General features: G+C 38.1%; 2 protein-coding genes across 4 annotated transcripts in view; one reads left to right on the forward strand and one right to left on the reverse strand.

Annotated features, from left to right (window-relative positions):
* The window catches only part of znf385d (zinc finger protein 385D), an 84,797-nt gene extending 79,277 nt beyond the window's left edge, over window positions 1-5,520 (forward strand). For 2 of the 3 annotated variants that reach the window (XM_082150109.1, XM_082150111.1), the window contains exon 8: window positions 3,842-5,520. In XM_082150109.1, coding sequence (XP_082006235.1) covers window positions 3,842-4,042 — 201 coding nt within the window. In that variant the 3' untranslated portion in view covers window positions 4,043-5,520. The remainder of the gene's footprint in view (window positions 1-3,841) is intronic. The other variant, XM_082150110.1, reaches the window with a different exon arrangement.
* LOC309484366 (uncharacterized protein) overlaps window positions 1-16,114 on the reverse strand; it is a gene marked incomplete at its 5' end in the record, with an annotated part of 167,226 nt that extends 151,112 nt beyond the window's left edge. Inside the window, 11 exons of the mRNA XM_082150589.1 lie at window positions 5,517-7,229; window positions 9,603-9,656; window positions 9,741-9,887; window positions 11,363-11,900; window positions 11,988-12,058; window positions 12,159-12,264; window positions 13,107-13,274; window positions 14,256-14,345; window positions 14,564-14,638; window positions 15,761-15,850; window positions 16,067-16,114. Coding sequence (XP_082006715.1) covers window positions 6,976-7,229; window positions 9,603-9,656; window positions 9,741-9,887; window positions 11,363-11,900; window positions 11,988-12,058; window positions 12,159-12,264; window positions 13,107-13,274; window positions 14,256-14,345; window positions 14,564-14,638; window positions 15,761-15,850; window positions 16,067-16,114 — 1,641 coding nt within the window. The 3' untranslated portion in view covers window positions 5,517-6,975. The remainder of the gene's footprint in view (window positions 1-5,516; window positions 7,230-9,602; window positions 9,657-9,740; window positions 9,888-11,362; window positions 11,901-11,987; window positions 12,059-12,158; window positions 12,265-13,106; window positions 13,275-14,255; window positions 14,346-14,563; window positions 14,639-15,760; window positions 15,851-16,066) is intronic.
* Between the last annotated feature and the right edge of the window lie 3,082 nt (window positions 16,115-19,196).

The raw sequence follows: 19,196 nt of genomic DNA on the forward strand, positions 1-19,196 counted from the left end.
CGTCTGATTGGGCCAGACAGAAGATCATCAACATTAGCTATAATGCATTCGAAGTTCGAATCCGCATTTTGATGAACTCTCTCTACTCTCTTTTCCCATCACATATTAGATCAGAAACGCATTTAAAGAAAATTTATAAAATATTCGAAAAGTGGAAATAAAGTGTCTAATGTGCGTTTAATAATGGGTTAGGTGTTGGTGTTTTATTGTCCCAATACGGTGGCATCCATTTAATAATTTTAAATAATATAATACATTTTTTGCACACCATTTAATGTACAACAACACTGAGGTGCAAATAGCATCTGCCACTATTTATCAGTATTAAATAGCATCTAACAACTATTTATTGCAAAACAAATAGTGTGAATAGAATCTAGTTGCTATTTTCACTGCTATTTGCTAATAGAAACTGCCATATAATAATGTCTAAATTCAATTTCTGCCTCATATATAAACACCTGCTAATGCATTTATATTTTCAGGAAGTAGATTTGGGTGAGTAAGGGCAAAACACACAAGATATCGAAGCTTCAATGCACTGTGGATGAAAAATTAGGTGCCGTGCAAATTGTAACAATCATTACTCATCAGAAATATATTGGAGTAAACAGTACATTTGCTAATTAAATTTGCTAATATCTTTAATATTTGTTAGCTTTTCCATTCATCTCAATGGCAGTGTCCAGATAATGAAGGCCGTTGTGTTTTATGCTGCTGGTGATGCAAATATTACTTCAGCTTTAATAGTGTCAGTCCAGACAGTTTCATAATCAGATGTTGCATGATGGATCGATGCCATGTTTAATAAAGGCGAACGGTGGGAAATTGTACAGTGCGAAATCATGAAGATGTTTGGATAGTGTGATGGTGGTTAATATAATTTTTTTAGTAGCCTATAATAAATCATTTTAAAATATGTAATATTACAATATAATATAAACTAGCATTCAAAAGTTTGGGGTCAGAAACGAGTCACTTCTGCTCACCAAGGCATTTTTTCATTTGATCAAATAAAAAACAGTAATATTGTGAAATATTATTACAATTTAAAATAACTTTTCTATTTAAATATATATTTAAGATTGTTAAAAAAAGCTGAATTTTCTGCATCATTACTCCAGTCTTCAGTGTCACATGATCATTCTGATATGCTAAATTTGACAAGACAACAGTTTAATATTTATTCTGAATTTTGCTGAACGGTAGTGATTAATATTGTCTTGTTTGACGGGAGTACGTCAGCAGAATTAGACATTTCAGAGAGGAAGTCATTACATTTTGATGAACGATTATCAAAACACATTTTCCCTTTGGAATAACACGTCCTGATGGATTGTACACATCAAGGCCATTTATTAAAGTTATAGTTCACCCAAAAGTGGAAATGTTGTCATTGTTTACTCGCCCTCATGTCGTTCCAAACCCATATGCTGTTTTGTTTTTCCAATTTGTTTAATGCAGCAGCGGCATCTGTTACGCTCAACGTGAACAAATGATATTTCAAAGATTCTCTTGCTCACACAGATCTGTCTCATGGCTTGTGCATTACTCTACTACTGTTGTGGCGCTTGTGGTCACTGTGATCTGTTGTCCTGAAACGAGAAGAACAACCGCATACGAGTTTGGAACAACGTCAACATAGTGAACTATCGCTTAGATCAGAGGTTTTTGGATTCGGGGACCCCTTACATTTTCCAAGGACACCCTTCATAATTATAACAGTGATCAAACCCAAAGTTAATGTGGTTGAGAGTAATGGATTTTCAAAAAATTTGTCAAACCTGTAAATTGAACTTGGTCAAAGTTGCGTTGTTGAGAAAAAAAAGAAGAAAAAAAAACACAGAGAAGTCGCATTTTATTATTAGATTCAGAAATAATGTAAAATATTGGTGAATAAAGTGAAACATTAACAAACTCTAAACACTGTAAACGCATAGTTAACTTCCTCTCACTCCAAATCCATTAAATGTAATGGTAGGCCTATTCAGAAAAGAGAAAAAATGAATATGTATACAATTAAATTAATTATAGTGGCATTTATTACAAACAGCATTTACCATATTGTATCCGAATATAAGAAAAAAAATTTTTTTCTTAGAAATACATCTGAAAAAAACAGGTTCTTCTTATATTCAGGGTCTAGACTTTTACATGAAAAACAATACATCCGCAACAATACACGTAAAACGAGTGTGCCGAGAAATACGGTGTGTCAGAGTATAATGTTAGAAGATCGTGTGCATAAGATTTCAAAACTGCAATAAGATTTATGGTCTACTGTTGATTGAATTTTGGTATAGGCTTTGGTTTCCACTATGAGATGGATAGCCTATATAGGCCTAATTCAGATGGGCTACAGGTTATTTTTATGGTATGCCATTTTTAAGGGTTTACAGGGTTTAAATAGACTGAACTGAAGAGTAAATTAACAAGACACACCTGAACTGAACTAACAATCAATCAGAAACTATAGAAGCAAACAGGCGGAGGAAGACAGAACTGAACTAACTGATAAACTAAACACAGACCAGAACTAACAATGTGACTGGAGACATGCATATACTGTAAAGCTGCTTTGAAAACAATATGTATTGTGAAAAGCGCTACACAAATAAATGTGAATTGAATTGAAGTAATAATTGAGCACCAATAATAATTGATTATAATGGATTTGAAACTTTTGACCGGTAGTGTATAATATATACGGTTCTGTCAGAACCACTATCGTCAAATAAGATTGACCATTAGCAGACAGTTTGGATTGGCGGTGGGTGTTCTGTTCTGGGCAAGAACTAGCCTAGCATGGATAAGAGCAGCAATAACCCCCATTACACCGTGTCCTAACTACACACGACACGCAATAAAAGGTTATTTTCCATGTTAATCAGAGTGTGTGTCCTATCCAGCCGCGACGGCGACACGCGACGACTCTATTTTAGAAACGGTTTCTATTTTTCTGCGACGTCGCGCTGGAACAACAAACACAAAGTGTGGCGATGATAATCTCAGGTACTGTTTATGTGCTTTATTTAATGTTAAAAGCGTGTAATGTGACTTTGAATATCATTTAGTGCTCCAGCTTTGTGGCTGTAAAAGCAACAATTGATAATTCACCTCAGATCTTGAAATTAAACAAATGGAAACACGAACGTTCAAACTGTGAACAAACAAGTGTATTCTTTGACAAAGATTGTTTTAGTAACTCAGTAGCCTATGTATTTTTAATAATGTATAAATGGTGTAATATTTGTGCATTTGATTATGTATCTACTTATCCATTTTCTTGCCGTCAAGATTACTCTCTGGTGCCGTGCACTCGCTGCGAGACTCCGCCCACACACTGTTCTGATTGGCTGACTCCGCCCACATGCTGTTCTGATTGGCTGACTCCGCCCACACGCTGTTCTGATTGGCTGTGGGTTTTGATTGATTTTGATGCATCTCGCAGTTGCGTCGCGTCTAGTGTGGACAGACAAATTATTTGTCATGGAATTCTATCGCATCGCGTCTGGTTAGGACCAACATGAATGTATTGCAAATATCATTAATTCAATATTTTAAGGAGGAGGCGCTGGGGAGGGAGGAGGGTAATCAGCTCCTGAGAAACGCGATAGCTGTTGATAATACTGAAGGAGCTTATATATGTATACTCTTAATTGTAATGTAGACTCATGCATTTTCTGTAAAGCTGCGTTGAAACAATATGTAGGCCTATTAAAAGTGCTATACAAATAAATGTGATTGAATTAATAATCGAGCACCAATAATAATGGATTATAATGGATTTGAAACTTTTGACCGGTAGTGTATAATATCTAATTACAGATTCTCTCTCCAGCAGGTGAAGATGTCAGTCGGTAAAGATCTCTGCCCGCCGCTGAGCACCAGATTAATGCCGTCTCACCTGGCAACCGTTGCCGCCGCCATAAGCTCCGCCTTTCCTTCCCTTAACCCCGCCCTCTTTCAGACTCAGCTGCTCCGCCCTGCTCCGGGGCCAATCAGGACTGCGCACACACCTGTGCTGTTTGCCCCTTACTGACCTTTGAACTCTGACCTCTGGCGGATCTGATCATTAACCCCTCCCCCATGACCTCACACTGGGTTAGCCCGGATCTTACACGCAGTATCGCAATAATTAAAAAAAACAAAACAAACCAGGTAACTATGCATCGTCATTTACATATGACACACTGACGTAAGCTATAAATGTACCGGTGAAGATTTGATTTTTGATGATAATTCATCATCATCATCATCATCATCGCATCATCATCATCGCTTGCAAGTACAAGACTGATTTGTAAATTTAAGGTGAGTTTGGGAACGCATAGATGTTTATTATAGGGGGGAATGAACAGTTGTATTTCTCTGCTGTTTTGCACTTTAAGCCTTTCTGTTGTTGATTTCAGTGCTTTTAATGACTAGATCTCCTCCTGTTCCAGCTGTTGTTTTACTGTAACCAGGCCAGCAGGGCTTCATTTGTCAATGGACCCGTTTCACATTGCCAGGATAATAAAAGTACAACGGAAAGTATCATTTCTATGTTCTTATTTTCTCCAATAGTAATAGAAAAAAAATCCATGATAGTGTATCTATGACTAAAAAAGAGAGGAAAAGAATAGCAAGAGTTTGATTACGTTGGTCAGAAGAGAGAAAGAAGTCAAATTAGCCATCATCTCCACAGCAGTTGTGTTTACTAGTTAACCAGTTTACTAACCAGTCATTTAATGCCAAGGTAATATAACAAAGTATAATGTTATGATAAATGTATATCAAGTTGTTTAAAAATGTATAAAAGAAACTGAAAAGGGTCTATTAAGAAATCACAGAATAAGAAACTGGTGATGGATTTAGCAGGTTTTGGACTTCAGAACTTTAGAAGTTTTAGCCAATCACCTGAGCTGTATATAACCATGTGACTGATCGTGCTAGAGCAGGAAAACGATGTCATGCTAATTCTGATTGGCTGCTGACGTCAAAAACAGAAAAAGTCCATTTCACACTTTAGAGACTCTCCAAAAAATGGTCACTGGTACTAAAATATATCACAGTCCGATCCCAGAGAATCCAGATCCAGCTTTTACCAATGCAAATTAAGCCCTGTTGTACCTGTGTGTGTGTGTGTGTGTGGGTTAGAGGTGTGTGTGTGTACAGTAGAATGTTGGGGAATAATAAGCTGGTGATTTCCGAAGTAAAATGCTGCTGATTCATGTCAAAGCAAGGTTAAGACATATAGTGAGATGTTTGCAAAACAGATGAATATGTAAATTTGTAGGAGTGTGTTTGTGGGGGGTGAGTTAACGGGCTTTTCACCTGAAGTCGTCCCTGGAAACATCTCATGAATATTACATGAGCTACTGGGGCCACAAAGCTTGTCTGTCTCTTCTTGCAATGTGAAAACCGATAAACAGTTTCAAATAAACAATCCTGCTTTCTTAACTTGCTTGTGTGAAAAAAATGAATTTACTTAAGAACAGACATGTGCACACACACACACACACACACACACACACACACACACACACACACACACACATACTGGTTTATGTGGATTAGCCAGACTTTTTCTCCAAACAGGCCCGGTGGTGGTTTAGATGGACTACCCTTTCCTGAGGTCCTAGAGCTATGAGAGTTAGATTAAAACACTCAAAAAAATTTGGAAAAAATTCAGGACACTTTAGACTTCAGATACACCCTTCAGAGCGTGATACACACCACCCTAAAATTATTGTGGTTTATAGAGACAGTTCTCTTTTTGAAGAATATGTGACTTATAAGGACCAAAACAAACATTATTGGGACTTTAAAGGGACAATGACGTCACTTGCTCATTAACATAAATACACATTAACATAAATACACATTAACCTGACACCACCAAGCATTAATGGGACTTGAATTATTATTTTATTGCACAACTCTAACATCACCATTGTTAGTTGGTGACACTGACTAACAGCCAGATAACAGCCTGTAAGAGCTAAACAATAGATTGTCACACAACACCAGTGCCATGACAATGAGAATGGAGCAAAAAAGGTAAAATAAGTCATTCTTACCCAACTTCAAAAGACCCATGGTTGCTCATAACAAAAAATAAAAAAATATATAAAATAAAATAAAAGCTGTTTTACAGTTTGCTTTTGTGACGGCCTCTATTTAAAACATTAAAGGAACTTTGGACTTTTGGGACTTTAGCTTATTCGTCGTATCCCCCAGAGTTAGATAAGTCCATACATGCCCTTCTCATCTCCGTGCGTGCCGTAACTCTGTCTGACGCACCCACCGCTAGCCTAGCTTAGCACAAAGACTGGAGGTAAATGGCTCCAGCTAGCATACTGCTCCCAATAAGTGACACAATAACGCCAACATTCTCCTATTTACATGTTGTGATGTGTATAGTCACAGCGTGTACAAATAACAAGGTCACATGAGACACAGCCATCTTCTAACCGTATACATACTGGGAACTATATTCTCAGAAGGCGAAGCACTGCTACTGCGGAAGGATTTGCTCGCAGGACCTGAGAAGCCCGTGGTGAGGAGCAGAGAGTTCGCTCAGAGGGTTGTGCTAATCACTCCAGCCAGCAGTGCTTCGTCTTCTATATAGTTAATTCTATGAGAATATAGTTCCCAGTATGTATACGGTTAGAAGATGGCTGTGTATCATGTGACCTTGTTATTCATACACACTGTGACTATACACATCACAAAATGTAAATAGGAGAATGTTGGCGTTATTCTGTCACTTATTGGGAGCAGTATGCTAGCTGGAGCCGTTTACCTCCAGTGTTTGTGCTAAGCTAGGCTAGCGGTGGGTGCGTCAGACAGAGTTACGGCATGCACAGAGATGAGAAGGGTGTGTGTGGACTTGTCTAACTCTGGGGGATACGGCGAATAAGCTAAAGTCCCAAAAGGTTGGCGTGTTCCTTTAACACAAACATAGAAACACCACCACAATTGTCAGTGTATTTAAATCTTTTCTTTTTCTGACTGCCTCTTTGCAGCTATTCCTCTATTTCGAACAAAGTCCCTTATATTTTGCACTGTTCTTTGTGCCAACACGGGGTCTTCCACCAGTTTGCAGTGACTGCATTCAGTTTTGGTGGCCAGTTTTCCCCTGCTTATATGACCTTTGAAGTGTCGCATTACTGCAGCGACCTCAGCCTTAGACCACACTTTCTTTGCCACTCTTCTGGATCCATGTTCCTCATCAGCATACTTCCCTGGAAGATAGGCAAACAAAAATGAATAGATCACTAAATGTGTTGTCCAGTTTAAGCCATCAAAACATGAGGTCAGTTAATGCCACAGTTGACAAGAAATTGCAGTTTACTTTTCTTAATTCACTTTGGGTATCAGTTGGTGTCTCACTCGATGTGATTTCACCAACTTTACTAGCCCACATTAGAGTGCGGACAATATGGAGTATTATTAGAATGTCTGCTGTTCATCTATTTATGTGGCCAAACCTTTTGCTATTTGAATTAATTGCAGTAAGTAATACTATAATTAGTAACATGTCTTAAGTAATTTTGGCATTGTACTTTAACACACCGTATTTTAATTGAAACCAAGACTATGGGGTTTAAGGTCTGATTCTCAGTTTAAATCTGATTTCATAAGGTTAACTAAATAGTGTTGGAACTTGGTCTGAAAGTTTAGTCTTGATATTGAAACTGTACGTAACAATCAGCTTAATACTACTTTTAACCTCTTAATCTTCCAGATTTTGTGGCATGTTGTGACTCAGTCATCAAGACCAATTCATTTTTAGTCTTTTAACCAACTTGCTAAAAAGAGAATTAATAGAACATACTCATGGGCAATCAAGAGAACATGTGAAGAGGAGGAGGTAACTTTACTTTTACCTCAAATTCAGTATACATTTCCTGATAATAAAGTAAGTGTATATGCTCCCTTGCAGACAAGATGTTTTGTACAAATGCAGTACAGTTAAATTTAGGGCTATTCATTTATATCTCTTTCTTTAAGATTACTCTTGCATTTTGATAGTTGAATACATCACAAAGACGTGCATAATAATGTTAAAGGGATACTTCACCGTTTTTTCATATTAAACTATGTTATTCCCTTAACTAAGACGAGTTGATGCATACCTCTCTCGTCTCAGTACGTGCACTTAATCGCTCTGGCGCGCGGCGACACTTGTAGCACTTAGCTTAGCCCAGTTCATTCATTAGGGACCAAACAGAAATGAAGCTAGAAGCGACCAAACACCTCCACGTTTTCCCTATTTAAAAACAGTTACACAAGTAGTTACATGACCAAGTATGGTGACAAAATAAAACATGGCACTTTTCTAAGCGGGTAAAAAGGATAACTATAATGTATGGCGGAATAGCACTTGGGACTCAAGAGCACTTCGACTTGGCGCAGTAAAAAGTCACGCTTGAAAAATCCTCTCCCTCTCACTTCTGTCATTAGAACCAACGTGACTTTTTACCAGAGGCGGACAGAGTACACAGCTTCATTACTTGAGTAAAAGTACAGATACACCTTGCTAAATTTTACTCAAGTACAAGTAAAAGTACTACAGTCAGATGTCTACTTAAGTAAAAGTACTGAAGTACTTGTTTTTAAAAGTACTTGAGTATCAAGAGTACAAGAGTACATTTTCTAAATATTGCATTACTACTGCCACAGTGCTTACATTGGTAAACACAGCAAACACTTGAAGCGAAAACTATCATTAACTTGTTCAGAAAATTGAAATAGTCTGGCGAGGTGGGGCCACGGGTTGGCACATTCCCGGGACGGACCTGCTGCGTCTTCATCCATTGTTTCATCCATGGTTTCGTCTCTTATCTAAATCTGACCATGGAGTTGACCTTTGGCGGAAAGCTGAAGGTGATTGCTGATAGGCTGTCCCAATCAGTGGCGCCTGCACAATCCAATCACGTTTGAGAGGGAAACAACAAATTGAGGGTTTCCGAGATTTTTCTTTTTCTTTTTTAGAAGTAACGGGTACTCACGGTTATGGATAGAAATGTAGTGGAGTAAAGAGTACAATATTTGCCTCTCAAATGTACTTGAGTAAAGTCATAAGTACTCCCCAAAAATGATACTCGAGTAAAGTACAGATCCCTCAAAATTGTACTTAAGTACTGTACTCAAGTAAATGTACTCCGTTACTGTCCGGCTCTGCTTTTTACACCTAGTCGAAGTGCTCCCAGTGCTATTCCGCCATACACTACAGTTATCCTTTTTACCCGCTTAGAAAAGCGCCACGTTTTATTTTGTGTCACCATACTTGGTCGTGTAACTGTATTTAAATAGGGAAAACGTGGAGGTGTTTGGTCGCTTCTAGCTTCATTTCTGTTTGGTCCCTAATGAATGATCTGGGCTAAGCTAAGTGCTATCAAACTGTCGCCGCGCGCCAGAGCGATTGAGTGCACGCACTGAGATGAGAGAGGTATGCATCAACTCATCTTAGTTAAGGGAATAACAGTTTAATATGAAAAAATGGTGAAGTATCCCTTTAAGGGAGTTGGGCAAAATAAGAATCTCATTGTAGGGTATAAACCACTGTGTTTCTTCTGTGCATAGACAATAAACGTCTTGAATCTGAATCTTACCTTCAGAGGGAGGTACACTCTCACTTACTGTGGACGACACAAATGACACTGATCCTGTTGAAAACAATTTAACAAGTTACTTTTGTCACAGGAAAATATACATTTTATCAGCAGTGACTATGAATTGAGTTAACATACCAAAGTCTCCCATGTCATGGTCTTGCTCTGTGGTTGTAGAGTCAGAAACCATAGGCTCCACAGTTCCAAGCTCTGATGCGGTGAGATCTGTGTTGCTGTCATCAGATTCGCTCCCACTGTCTTCAGCATCACTTAACGCAATCTCATCTGGAAAATGGCATTAGTAAAACTCAGAGGTGTAAAGAGTACTTGAAAACCATACTTGAGTAAAAAGACAGATACCTTGCAGCATAAATTACTCTATTACAAGTTACCAATACGAGTAAAAGTGATTAACAATACTTTAGTATTTTACTTCTACTAAATCTAGGCTCAAAGATGCACTAGTCCTTGACACCTGAGACAGGCAGGTGAAAATAAGAAACAATTGATTTGTAAAATGAGAAGTCATGTTTATTTTCTAAAATCTAAATAAAACTGAACACCTCAATAGTCTAATAAATCAGGGTCGACACAACAGCCTCTTAAAGGGATTGTTCACCCAAAAATGAAAATTCTGTCTTCATGTAGTCAACCTCAAGTTGTTCCAAACCTGTATTTCTTTGTTCTGCTGTACACATAGATAGATATTTTATATATTTTTAACCAAGCAGATCTTGCCAGCCATTGACTAGTACAGCAGAACAAAGACAAGTTTGGAACAACCTGAGGGTGAGTAAATTATGACAATTTTCATTTTTGGGTGAACTATCTATTTAAACGTCTACAAACTCTCAAGTCTCAGTTAAGCTCAAGTGCACAAAAAGGCCACACGTAAACCAATATCCTTCAAAAAGGCCTTGTCAATATGGTGGATAAAAAAAAATTATGTTAAGTCAAATTAAATAGTCAAAGTCTACTTGCACTGGATGTGCTGGTTTTGGACTCATCACTGGCTGCAGTCCTGACTTCATCTAAATCAAACGTCTGCGATTTAGCACCTACTAATGCACTCGCATTCATGTAAAGTAGACTTGTTGACAAGTTTGGGTGAGTAAGGGCAAAACGCACAAGATATAGTTCAGTCAATGCCACTTAGATGGAAATATCACTTCTTTATAGCAAAAACAAACTGCTGCAGAAAAAGTTAGGTGCCATGCAAAATGTAATTTGTAATTGCATAACTTTTTGGCTACTTTGTAGTTGTACTGTTACTAATTACATTTACTCAAATGGTTTACAGCTCTGGTAAAACTCTCATAAATAGCTGGACATAAAAATCTGTGGTTGAAATAGCCACATCAAATAAGGAAAAGATAGTACTTGGTTTTGTACTTGCCACTTTTTGCAAAGTAACTATTTTTACTTGAGTAGTTTTGAGCTATTATACCTGCGTTTATGTTTAATGTGGTCCATGAGCACATAAGATAAATGATTACACAATCTGATATTAGGTTCATATTTAAAGTAATTCGACTGCACCTACACAAACATAATTTTGAATTACTGTCCAGCCATACTGTAGACTTAAGTTTATATTTCTGAATAGTAGTCCTCGACTCATACTTGGACATGAAAGGTGATTTTTTTTTTTTCTTGGAAAGGGATGCTGACTACGCCAAGTCTAGATGATTATAAATTAACATTCAAAGGAAAAAACAAAAACTCAGATAATATCTACAAGGGCTAATTTCTGTACAAACCTTCAATTTCAATCTCATCCAGTGACTTCCCCTGCATGCTGGAAAGGTTTCCTTTCTCCATTGACAAAAGGAGTTTGGAAATCTTAGCCAGTTGTGTTGTGGGAACTGGTAATCTGTAGAAGTCGCGGTGAACACGGATGTCGTGACCCAGGAAATCTGCAACCTGATCAAGTTCATTGTGTTTTAAATTAAGGACTTGTGAGAGTGTGGCAACATGTTTCCTGAGTTGCGTTGACCTAAGGTACTCAGGGTGCTTTGCTCCACACTGGCTTGCATGAACATGCAAACAATCATGTCCTCTGTAGTGGCTCATTGACGTTGGTCTTGCAAACAGGAAGACATTTATGGCACAAATGCCACATTCAGTTCTTCTACTGGCAAGTAGTGACAAAGCATATTCTGACTCTGAATCAGGTATGTATTCCTTGTCAGACATGTCCTCAGCATCATCAGATGATATTTGGTCCAATTCTGGATGTGGAATTTTGTCCTGATCTGACAGCAGTTCATCCTCAGAAGCCTTAGGAGACTGCTGCGCCTGAATTGGTGAGAAAGCAAATTATTTGACATGGTGATTGAATCTTATAGCCAGTTCAAGTTCAACACTCACTTAGTAGATACTCACCTGTGCTGTGCTGTTAAAGTCATCTCTTTTAATTTGCTTGAGGCAGGATTTATGCCAGACCCCTGAACAAACTGGAACACATTTGAGTAAAATAATGTTAACACTGCAGGTCTATTTAAGTGGTTAGAGCACAACACATTACACTCTATACTAATTCACTAAATATCTAACCTGTGCATCGATAGCCAAGCCACTTGAAGGAAGATACGGGTCCCACACAACGAACACACTTGTCCAAGGAGGATACTGTTGCGCACACAAGGCGGTGTTTTTGACACTGTTGGCGAAAAATTTAATTGTAGTATTTATTTATGCCACATAGTTTGGACAAAGATATTTTATATTTACGCCACATAGTTTGGACAGAAAGATATTTCATATTTACATGTCGATATCCAATCATTTTAAATCCAATACCAATGTGACATTTAATTTACCTCATACATATGATTACCCTTTTATTGCATTTTGTTATTTATAGCGTATCTTATTTATATGCAGCTTATTTAAAGCATATCCTATATGAAGATATACCTTCTTCATATTTTTAAATTGTAGATGGGGAATATGTAGTTAGCCTCAGTGCCAGGAGCTGACTTCTTGTAGCCCAGTATAACTAATAGGGTGCCTATCCATTACATGTAACCAAACATCTTAGAATTCACATTTAACCAACATACAGATCCAATGCAGGCAGTCCAAGTGTTCTTAAAAACCAAAGTGACGCCTCTGGGGACGGGACCCTCTAAACTGTATGGACCTCCCAAGTCATATTTGGGTGGGGTTCAGTGTTAGATACACATACACTCAGATATTATACTGACTGTCCTTCCATTCCATTGTCCACATAAAGCATGTTCTACTCAGGTGACTACACACACAAAGCATGTTCTACTCAGGTGACTACACACACACACACACATACACATACACTCAGATATTATACTGACTGTCCTTCCATTCCATTGTCCACATAAAGCATGTTCTACTCAGGCGACTGTCCACATAAAGCATGTTCTACTCAGGTGACTACACACACACACACATACACATATATTGAAATAGGTTGACAGATTTAACATTTTGCCACAAATAAGTTGTACATCAAATTTAATTTACCTCTCCAACCTTGGTGAGTGGGCCGAGCTCTGGACTAGTCTGATTCGGGTGGCTGACGGCTGTATGGGTGCACTTGCTCTCAGTGGTCAGCTGTAGAAGATCAAACAGAGACAAAGGACAATAAAGAGAAAGTCCTGGGAGCGTGATACTAGAGAGGACATTTGACATCTGAATAAAAAAAGAAACCATTCTAGTGTTGACAGAAAGACAGAGGAAAACCTTGCTTTAAAACTCACTGACAACTTTTCTGATATTAACAATCAAGTGCAAGATATTAATAAAAATCTATCTTTTGTGAGGACATACCTCTTCAGTATCATCAGTTGTGGATGGGGGATTTGTGGTACAACACATCTTTGGAGACATTTCATCATCAAGGCCCTGTAAAAAGGAAAAAACAAACAAAAAATATTGTAGACCGTGGACTAAGAAAACTACACTGATGAACACATTTGTGTTCACCGCGACTTCTACAGATTACCAGTTCCCACAACACAACTGGCTAAGATTTCCAAACTCCTTTTGTCAATGGAGAAAGGAAACCTTTCCAGCATGCAGGGGAAGTCACTGGATGAGATTGAAATTGAAGGTTTGTGCAGAAATTAGCCCTTGTAGATATTATCTGAGTTTTTGTTTTTTCCTTTGAATGTTTGAATGCAGCTTATTTAAAGCATATCCTATATGAAGATATACCTTCTTCATATTTTTAAATTGTAGATGGAGAATTTGTGGTTAGCCTCAGTGCCTGGAGCTGACTTCATGTAGCCCAGTATAACTAATAGGGTGCCTATCCATTACATGTAACCAAACAACTTAGCATTCACATTAAACCAACATACAGATCCAATGCAGGCAGTCTTAAAAACCAAAGTGACGCCTCTGGGGACGGGACCCTCTAAACTGTATGGACCTCCCAAGTCATGTTTGGGTGGGGTTCAGTGTTAGATACACACACTCAGATATTATACTGACTGAAGCTTGAAAAAGCATGTTTAGACAATGTCCTTCCATTCCATTGTCCACATAAAGCATGTTCTACTCAGGTGACTACACACACACACACACACACACACATACACATATATATTGAAATAGGTTGGCAGATTTAACATTTTGCCACAAATAAGTTGTACATGAGATTTAATTTACCTCTCCAACCTTGGTGAGTGGGCTGAGCTCTGGACTAGTCTGATTCGGGTGGCTGACGGCTGTATGGCTGCACTTGCTCTCATTGGTCAGCTGTAGAAGATGAAACAGAGACAAAGGACAATAAAGAGAAAGTCCTGGGAACGTGACACTAGAGAGGACATTTGACATCTGAATAAAAAAAAAAAAACCATTCTAGTGTTGACAGAAAGACACAGGAAAACCTTGCTTTAAAACTCACTGACAACTTCTTTGATATTAACAATCAAGTGCAAGACATTAATAAAAATCTATCTTTTGTGAGGACATACCTCTTCAGTATCATCAGTTGTGGATGGGGGATTTGTGGTACAACACATCTTTGGAGACATTTCATCATCAAGGCCCTGTAAAAAAGAATAAACAACAAAAAAAGATCAATTATAATAAATATCTTGAAGACAAGATGTTCCCTGTGTAGCATTCAGTGAAAAGATATCATGGCTGTATTTCAGTGAGTGTTTTGTGGAAAACATGTAGTCTCTGAAACGGTTCTTTAGTCACTGAACAGGCCACATGACTACAGTCTGTAGACTATGAAAACTACACTGATGAATACAGCATTTGATTACTTTGTTGTTTATCTATTGTCAGCCAACTTCGTAGAATGATTGCACTTCTAGAATAATTGACTAAGCTTTTACATGGAGTGAGGTGTTAGTCCTTTTATAGTTCTTAGATTTGCTATGATTCTTTTAAATGACATCTTGTCATGAATTTTCGTCAGTGCTGTTGAATGGGTGCCTTTCCATTACATGTAACCAAACAACTTAGCATTCACATTAAACCAACATACAGATCCAATGCAGGCAGTCCAAGTGTTCTTAAAAACCAAAGTGATGCCTCTGGGGACGGGACCCTCTAAACTGTATGGACCTCCCAAGTCATGTTTGGGTGGGGTTCAGTGTTTGATACACATACACTCAGATATTATACTGACTGAAGCTTGAAAAAGCATGTTTAGACAATGTCCTTCCATTCCATTGTCCACATAAAGCATGTTCTACTCAGGCGACTACACACACACACACATACACTCAGATATTATACTGACTGTCCTTCCATTCCATTGTCCACATAAAGCATGTTCTACTCAGGCGCCTGTCCACATAAAGCATGTTCTACTCAGGTGACTACACACACACACACACACACATACACTCAGATATTATACTGACTGTCCTTCCATTCCATTGTCCACATAAAGCATGTTCTACTCAGGCGACTGTCCACATAAAGCATGTTCTACTCAGGTGACTACACACACACACACACACACACATACACTCAGATATTATACTGACTGTCCTTCCATTCCATTGTCCACATAAAGCATGTTCTACTCAGGCGACTGTCCACATAAAGCATGTTCTACTCAGGTGACTACACACACACACACACATATATTGAAATAGGTTGGCATATTTAACATTTTGCCACAAATAAGTTGTACATCAAATTTAATTTACCTCTCCAACCTTGGTGAGTGGGCCGAGCTCTGGACTAGTCTGATTCGGGTGGCTGACGGCTGTATGGGTGCACTTGCTCTCAGTGGTCAGCTGTAGAAGATCAAACAGAGACAAAGGACAATAAAGAGAAAGTCCTGGGAGCGTGACACTAGAGAGGACATTTGACATCTGAATAAAAAAAGAAACCATTCTAGTGTTGACAGAAAGACAGAGGAAAACCTTGCTTTAAAACTCACTGACAACTTTTCTGATATTAACAATCAAGTGCAAGACATTAATAAAAATCTATCTTTTGTGAGGACATACCTCTTCAGTATCATCAGTTGTGGATGGGGGATTTGTGGTACAACACATCTTTGGAGACATTTCATCATCAAGGCCCTGTATAAAAAAAAAAAATATATATATATATTGTAGACCGTGGATTATGAAAACTACACTCTGATGAACACAGCATTTGATGACTTCATTGTTTTTGTTCTTACATTCTGTAATGGTCAGTATCATCTATGGTGTGCTGGTTAGGTGGTGCTAACAAAAGCTATAAAAATCATGTTCCACCTGAAGCTTGATGGAAAATGTACAGTGTTTTGGTATGTGAAATGTTCTATGGTTAAAGCATTTCTTATATGAGAACTAACAATTTCACAAAGTTAGTTAAATAAAGTCAAGAATATAAAAACACTGTTTTTAACTTTTTTTTTTTTTAAATAACACTCTACACACAGCATGTTTTGTATATTGATCATTGTGGTTGGTTACTATGGTACCAATTAATTTATCTTACAGGTTTAGTACACTAACAGAACATCATAAACACATTACATTTATTTAATGGCCTGAAAGTACTCATATTAATGATATCACAGCCTTCCTGTGTCACTGCAACTTCATATTTAAACAAAATAATGTTGGGCTACTAAGAAAATATTTAATTCTATAAAACAAACACAATGTCTGTAGTAAAAGTTAAGGCTTTAACTAGCTTCGCCCTGCTCATTAAGCCATGCGGTAGCCACAGCTGAACTTAACCTAGCTAGCTTTCATTTTAAAAACAAAACTACCAAATTTGACCTGCTCGCAATGTTACTTCTGTCCTCATCTCTACCTGATGTCCTCCACCTCTTTAGCCCGAGGCTTAATGAGCAGGACATGTTGATAGCCACTCAAGCTAGCTCAGCTAATATTGTGGTAAATATATAGCATTTTACAGTAATTGTAAGTTACAAGTTACAATTTCTTGCAAATAGGAAACACTTCATGCAAAAATGCAACTATATGTATAAATATAATTATTACCTGTATGTATTTAATCCAGTAAACCCAACGACGTCGAGCTGACACTTCCGAGGTGTGGTCCATTAGGTATTTAATTAGCGACAGCTGGGCCATGTGCTGTGGGCGGAGCTTCCCGTCGACTTCTGTTTGTTACCGCCCACGTGCGCAAACCAGCCAATCACAAGACGGCCCGCCAAAATGCACCGTGTGTATCAGAAATGTGTATGAAACTGCAATATAAAACCCAGCTGTGGGGTCGCTGTTCTATACACTGGCATACACTCAAAATCAGGTCAAGTGGTAAATAAGGACTTTCAAAGAAAAAGAGAATTTATGTTGTTCAGACACTAACAAATGCAGTTACACTCTTTGATTTATGAGGACCTTGGCATAGTCCCCGTATTACCCTTAGGTCCGGGGAGCCCAGGTGAAATGTCCGGCGTGTTGTCCGTGTAAACCACATATCCCAACACACACACACACACACACACACACACTAATTTTCAAAAAATGTAAATTAATACTTTTATTTAGCAAGGATGCATTACATTAATCAAAATGAACAGTAAATACATTTACAATGTTGCAGAAGTTTCTGTTTCAAATTAATGCTGTTCTATGCAACTTTTTACTCACGAAAAAAAAAAAATCTACGACAGTTTCGACAAAAATATGAAGCAGCTTAAATGGCCAAACAAACTTAAAAGTATCATAAAAGTTGAAAATTCAAAGCATTTTCAAATTTGCAAGCATGTGACACTTGAGAACCAATGACGTTTGCCGTTAAACGTCAACAGTGATGGAATGAAGAAACAAAGCTCAGACATTTCAATGACCTGAGAGCGAGTACGTATGACAAATTGATCATTTGGAGGGTGAACTATTGCTTTAATGGACTGTGTTGAGAGAGAAACATGCATGCACACAAATTATCTCGACTTTGCTTGTTTTGGTCCACGAGACGGTAAAAGTGAGTCATACTTGCAGTCACTAATCAGCAAATCTACAATTTACCGTTTTTAAGAACAAAACAAAAGTGCCTATTAAAAGCCAATATAAACGGTGTTTTTAAAACAAGCGCTGGTTTCCAGGAGGTTCTGTGTGCGTTATGAAATACCGCTGCCATCAATTTCACTTTCTGACATTCCTGTATGAGTCACATTTGTCAAAAGCTCATAAGACGGCTTTCTCGTGAACTTTCCTCCATAAATCCGTGCTGTGGCTTGATCCGTGTGGAAAAGCGACAGGTGTGGCGGTCCAGCGGTCTGATGAACAAACAGTAATGCTTGCGGAGAGTGAAATGCTTGGCTTTGTCGAGCTGTCTCTCAAACGATAATGGTGAACATCTGCATGTAGGAGTCGATGTGTTCTGTTGCAGAGGAAGGTCAGTTCCCTGACAGGAGACAGGGTGTATTTTATCCGAACATGAAGCCAAATCAGATTCCAATCATCCAGCTTTTTTATTTTGTTGAGTTTTTTAGAGCATCTCTGGAAAAAAATTCAGGTTTTGACTTCTTCACATGTTAATGCATCCGTTCTCCTGATTTACAATTCTGTCGTCATTTAACATAATCAAACTTGTCATTCCAAACTGCTCTTTTACTTATATTGAAAGCTTATGCATGGCAAGCACTATATAGCAGTCCACATGACGTTAAAGGGGTGGTTGATTATGATGATTAGACTTTTCTAACTTTAGTTAGTGTGTAATGTTGCTGTTTGAGCATAAACAACATCTGCAAAGTTACGACACTCAAAGTTCAAAGCAAAGGGAGATATTTGCTTTTAAAGAAATCGTTTTTTAAGGACTACAACAAACGGCTGGTAGAGACTACACCACATTCCTCCCTAGAGGTTAGTGACATCACCAACCCTAAAATTTACATAAACCCCACCCCCAGAACACGATTTATAGATTATCATGACAGAATATGCTAATCAATGACTAGATGATAACTACACATCAGCTTCATAAATTCATCAACTAACCATTCAGAAATGTCCTGTTGCTTCTACATGTTGTCACTTCTTCTTGAGTCTCTCCATCATTGTCTGACTCCGGTTTGAACATAAAAGGCTAAAAGTTTTTGAAATGTTCAGTGCATGTGTGTGTGAGGTAAAAGAACACGAGTTCTTGAAGCTCCGCCCCCTGTGCCGG

The sequence above is a fragment of the Leuciscus leuciscus genome (genome assembly GCF_965113295.1).
Source record: "Leuciscus leuciscus genome assembly, chromosome: 20".
NCBI lineage: Eukaryota > Metazoa > Chordata > Actinopteri > Cypriniformes > Leuciscidae > Leuciscus > Leuciscus leuciscus.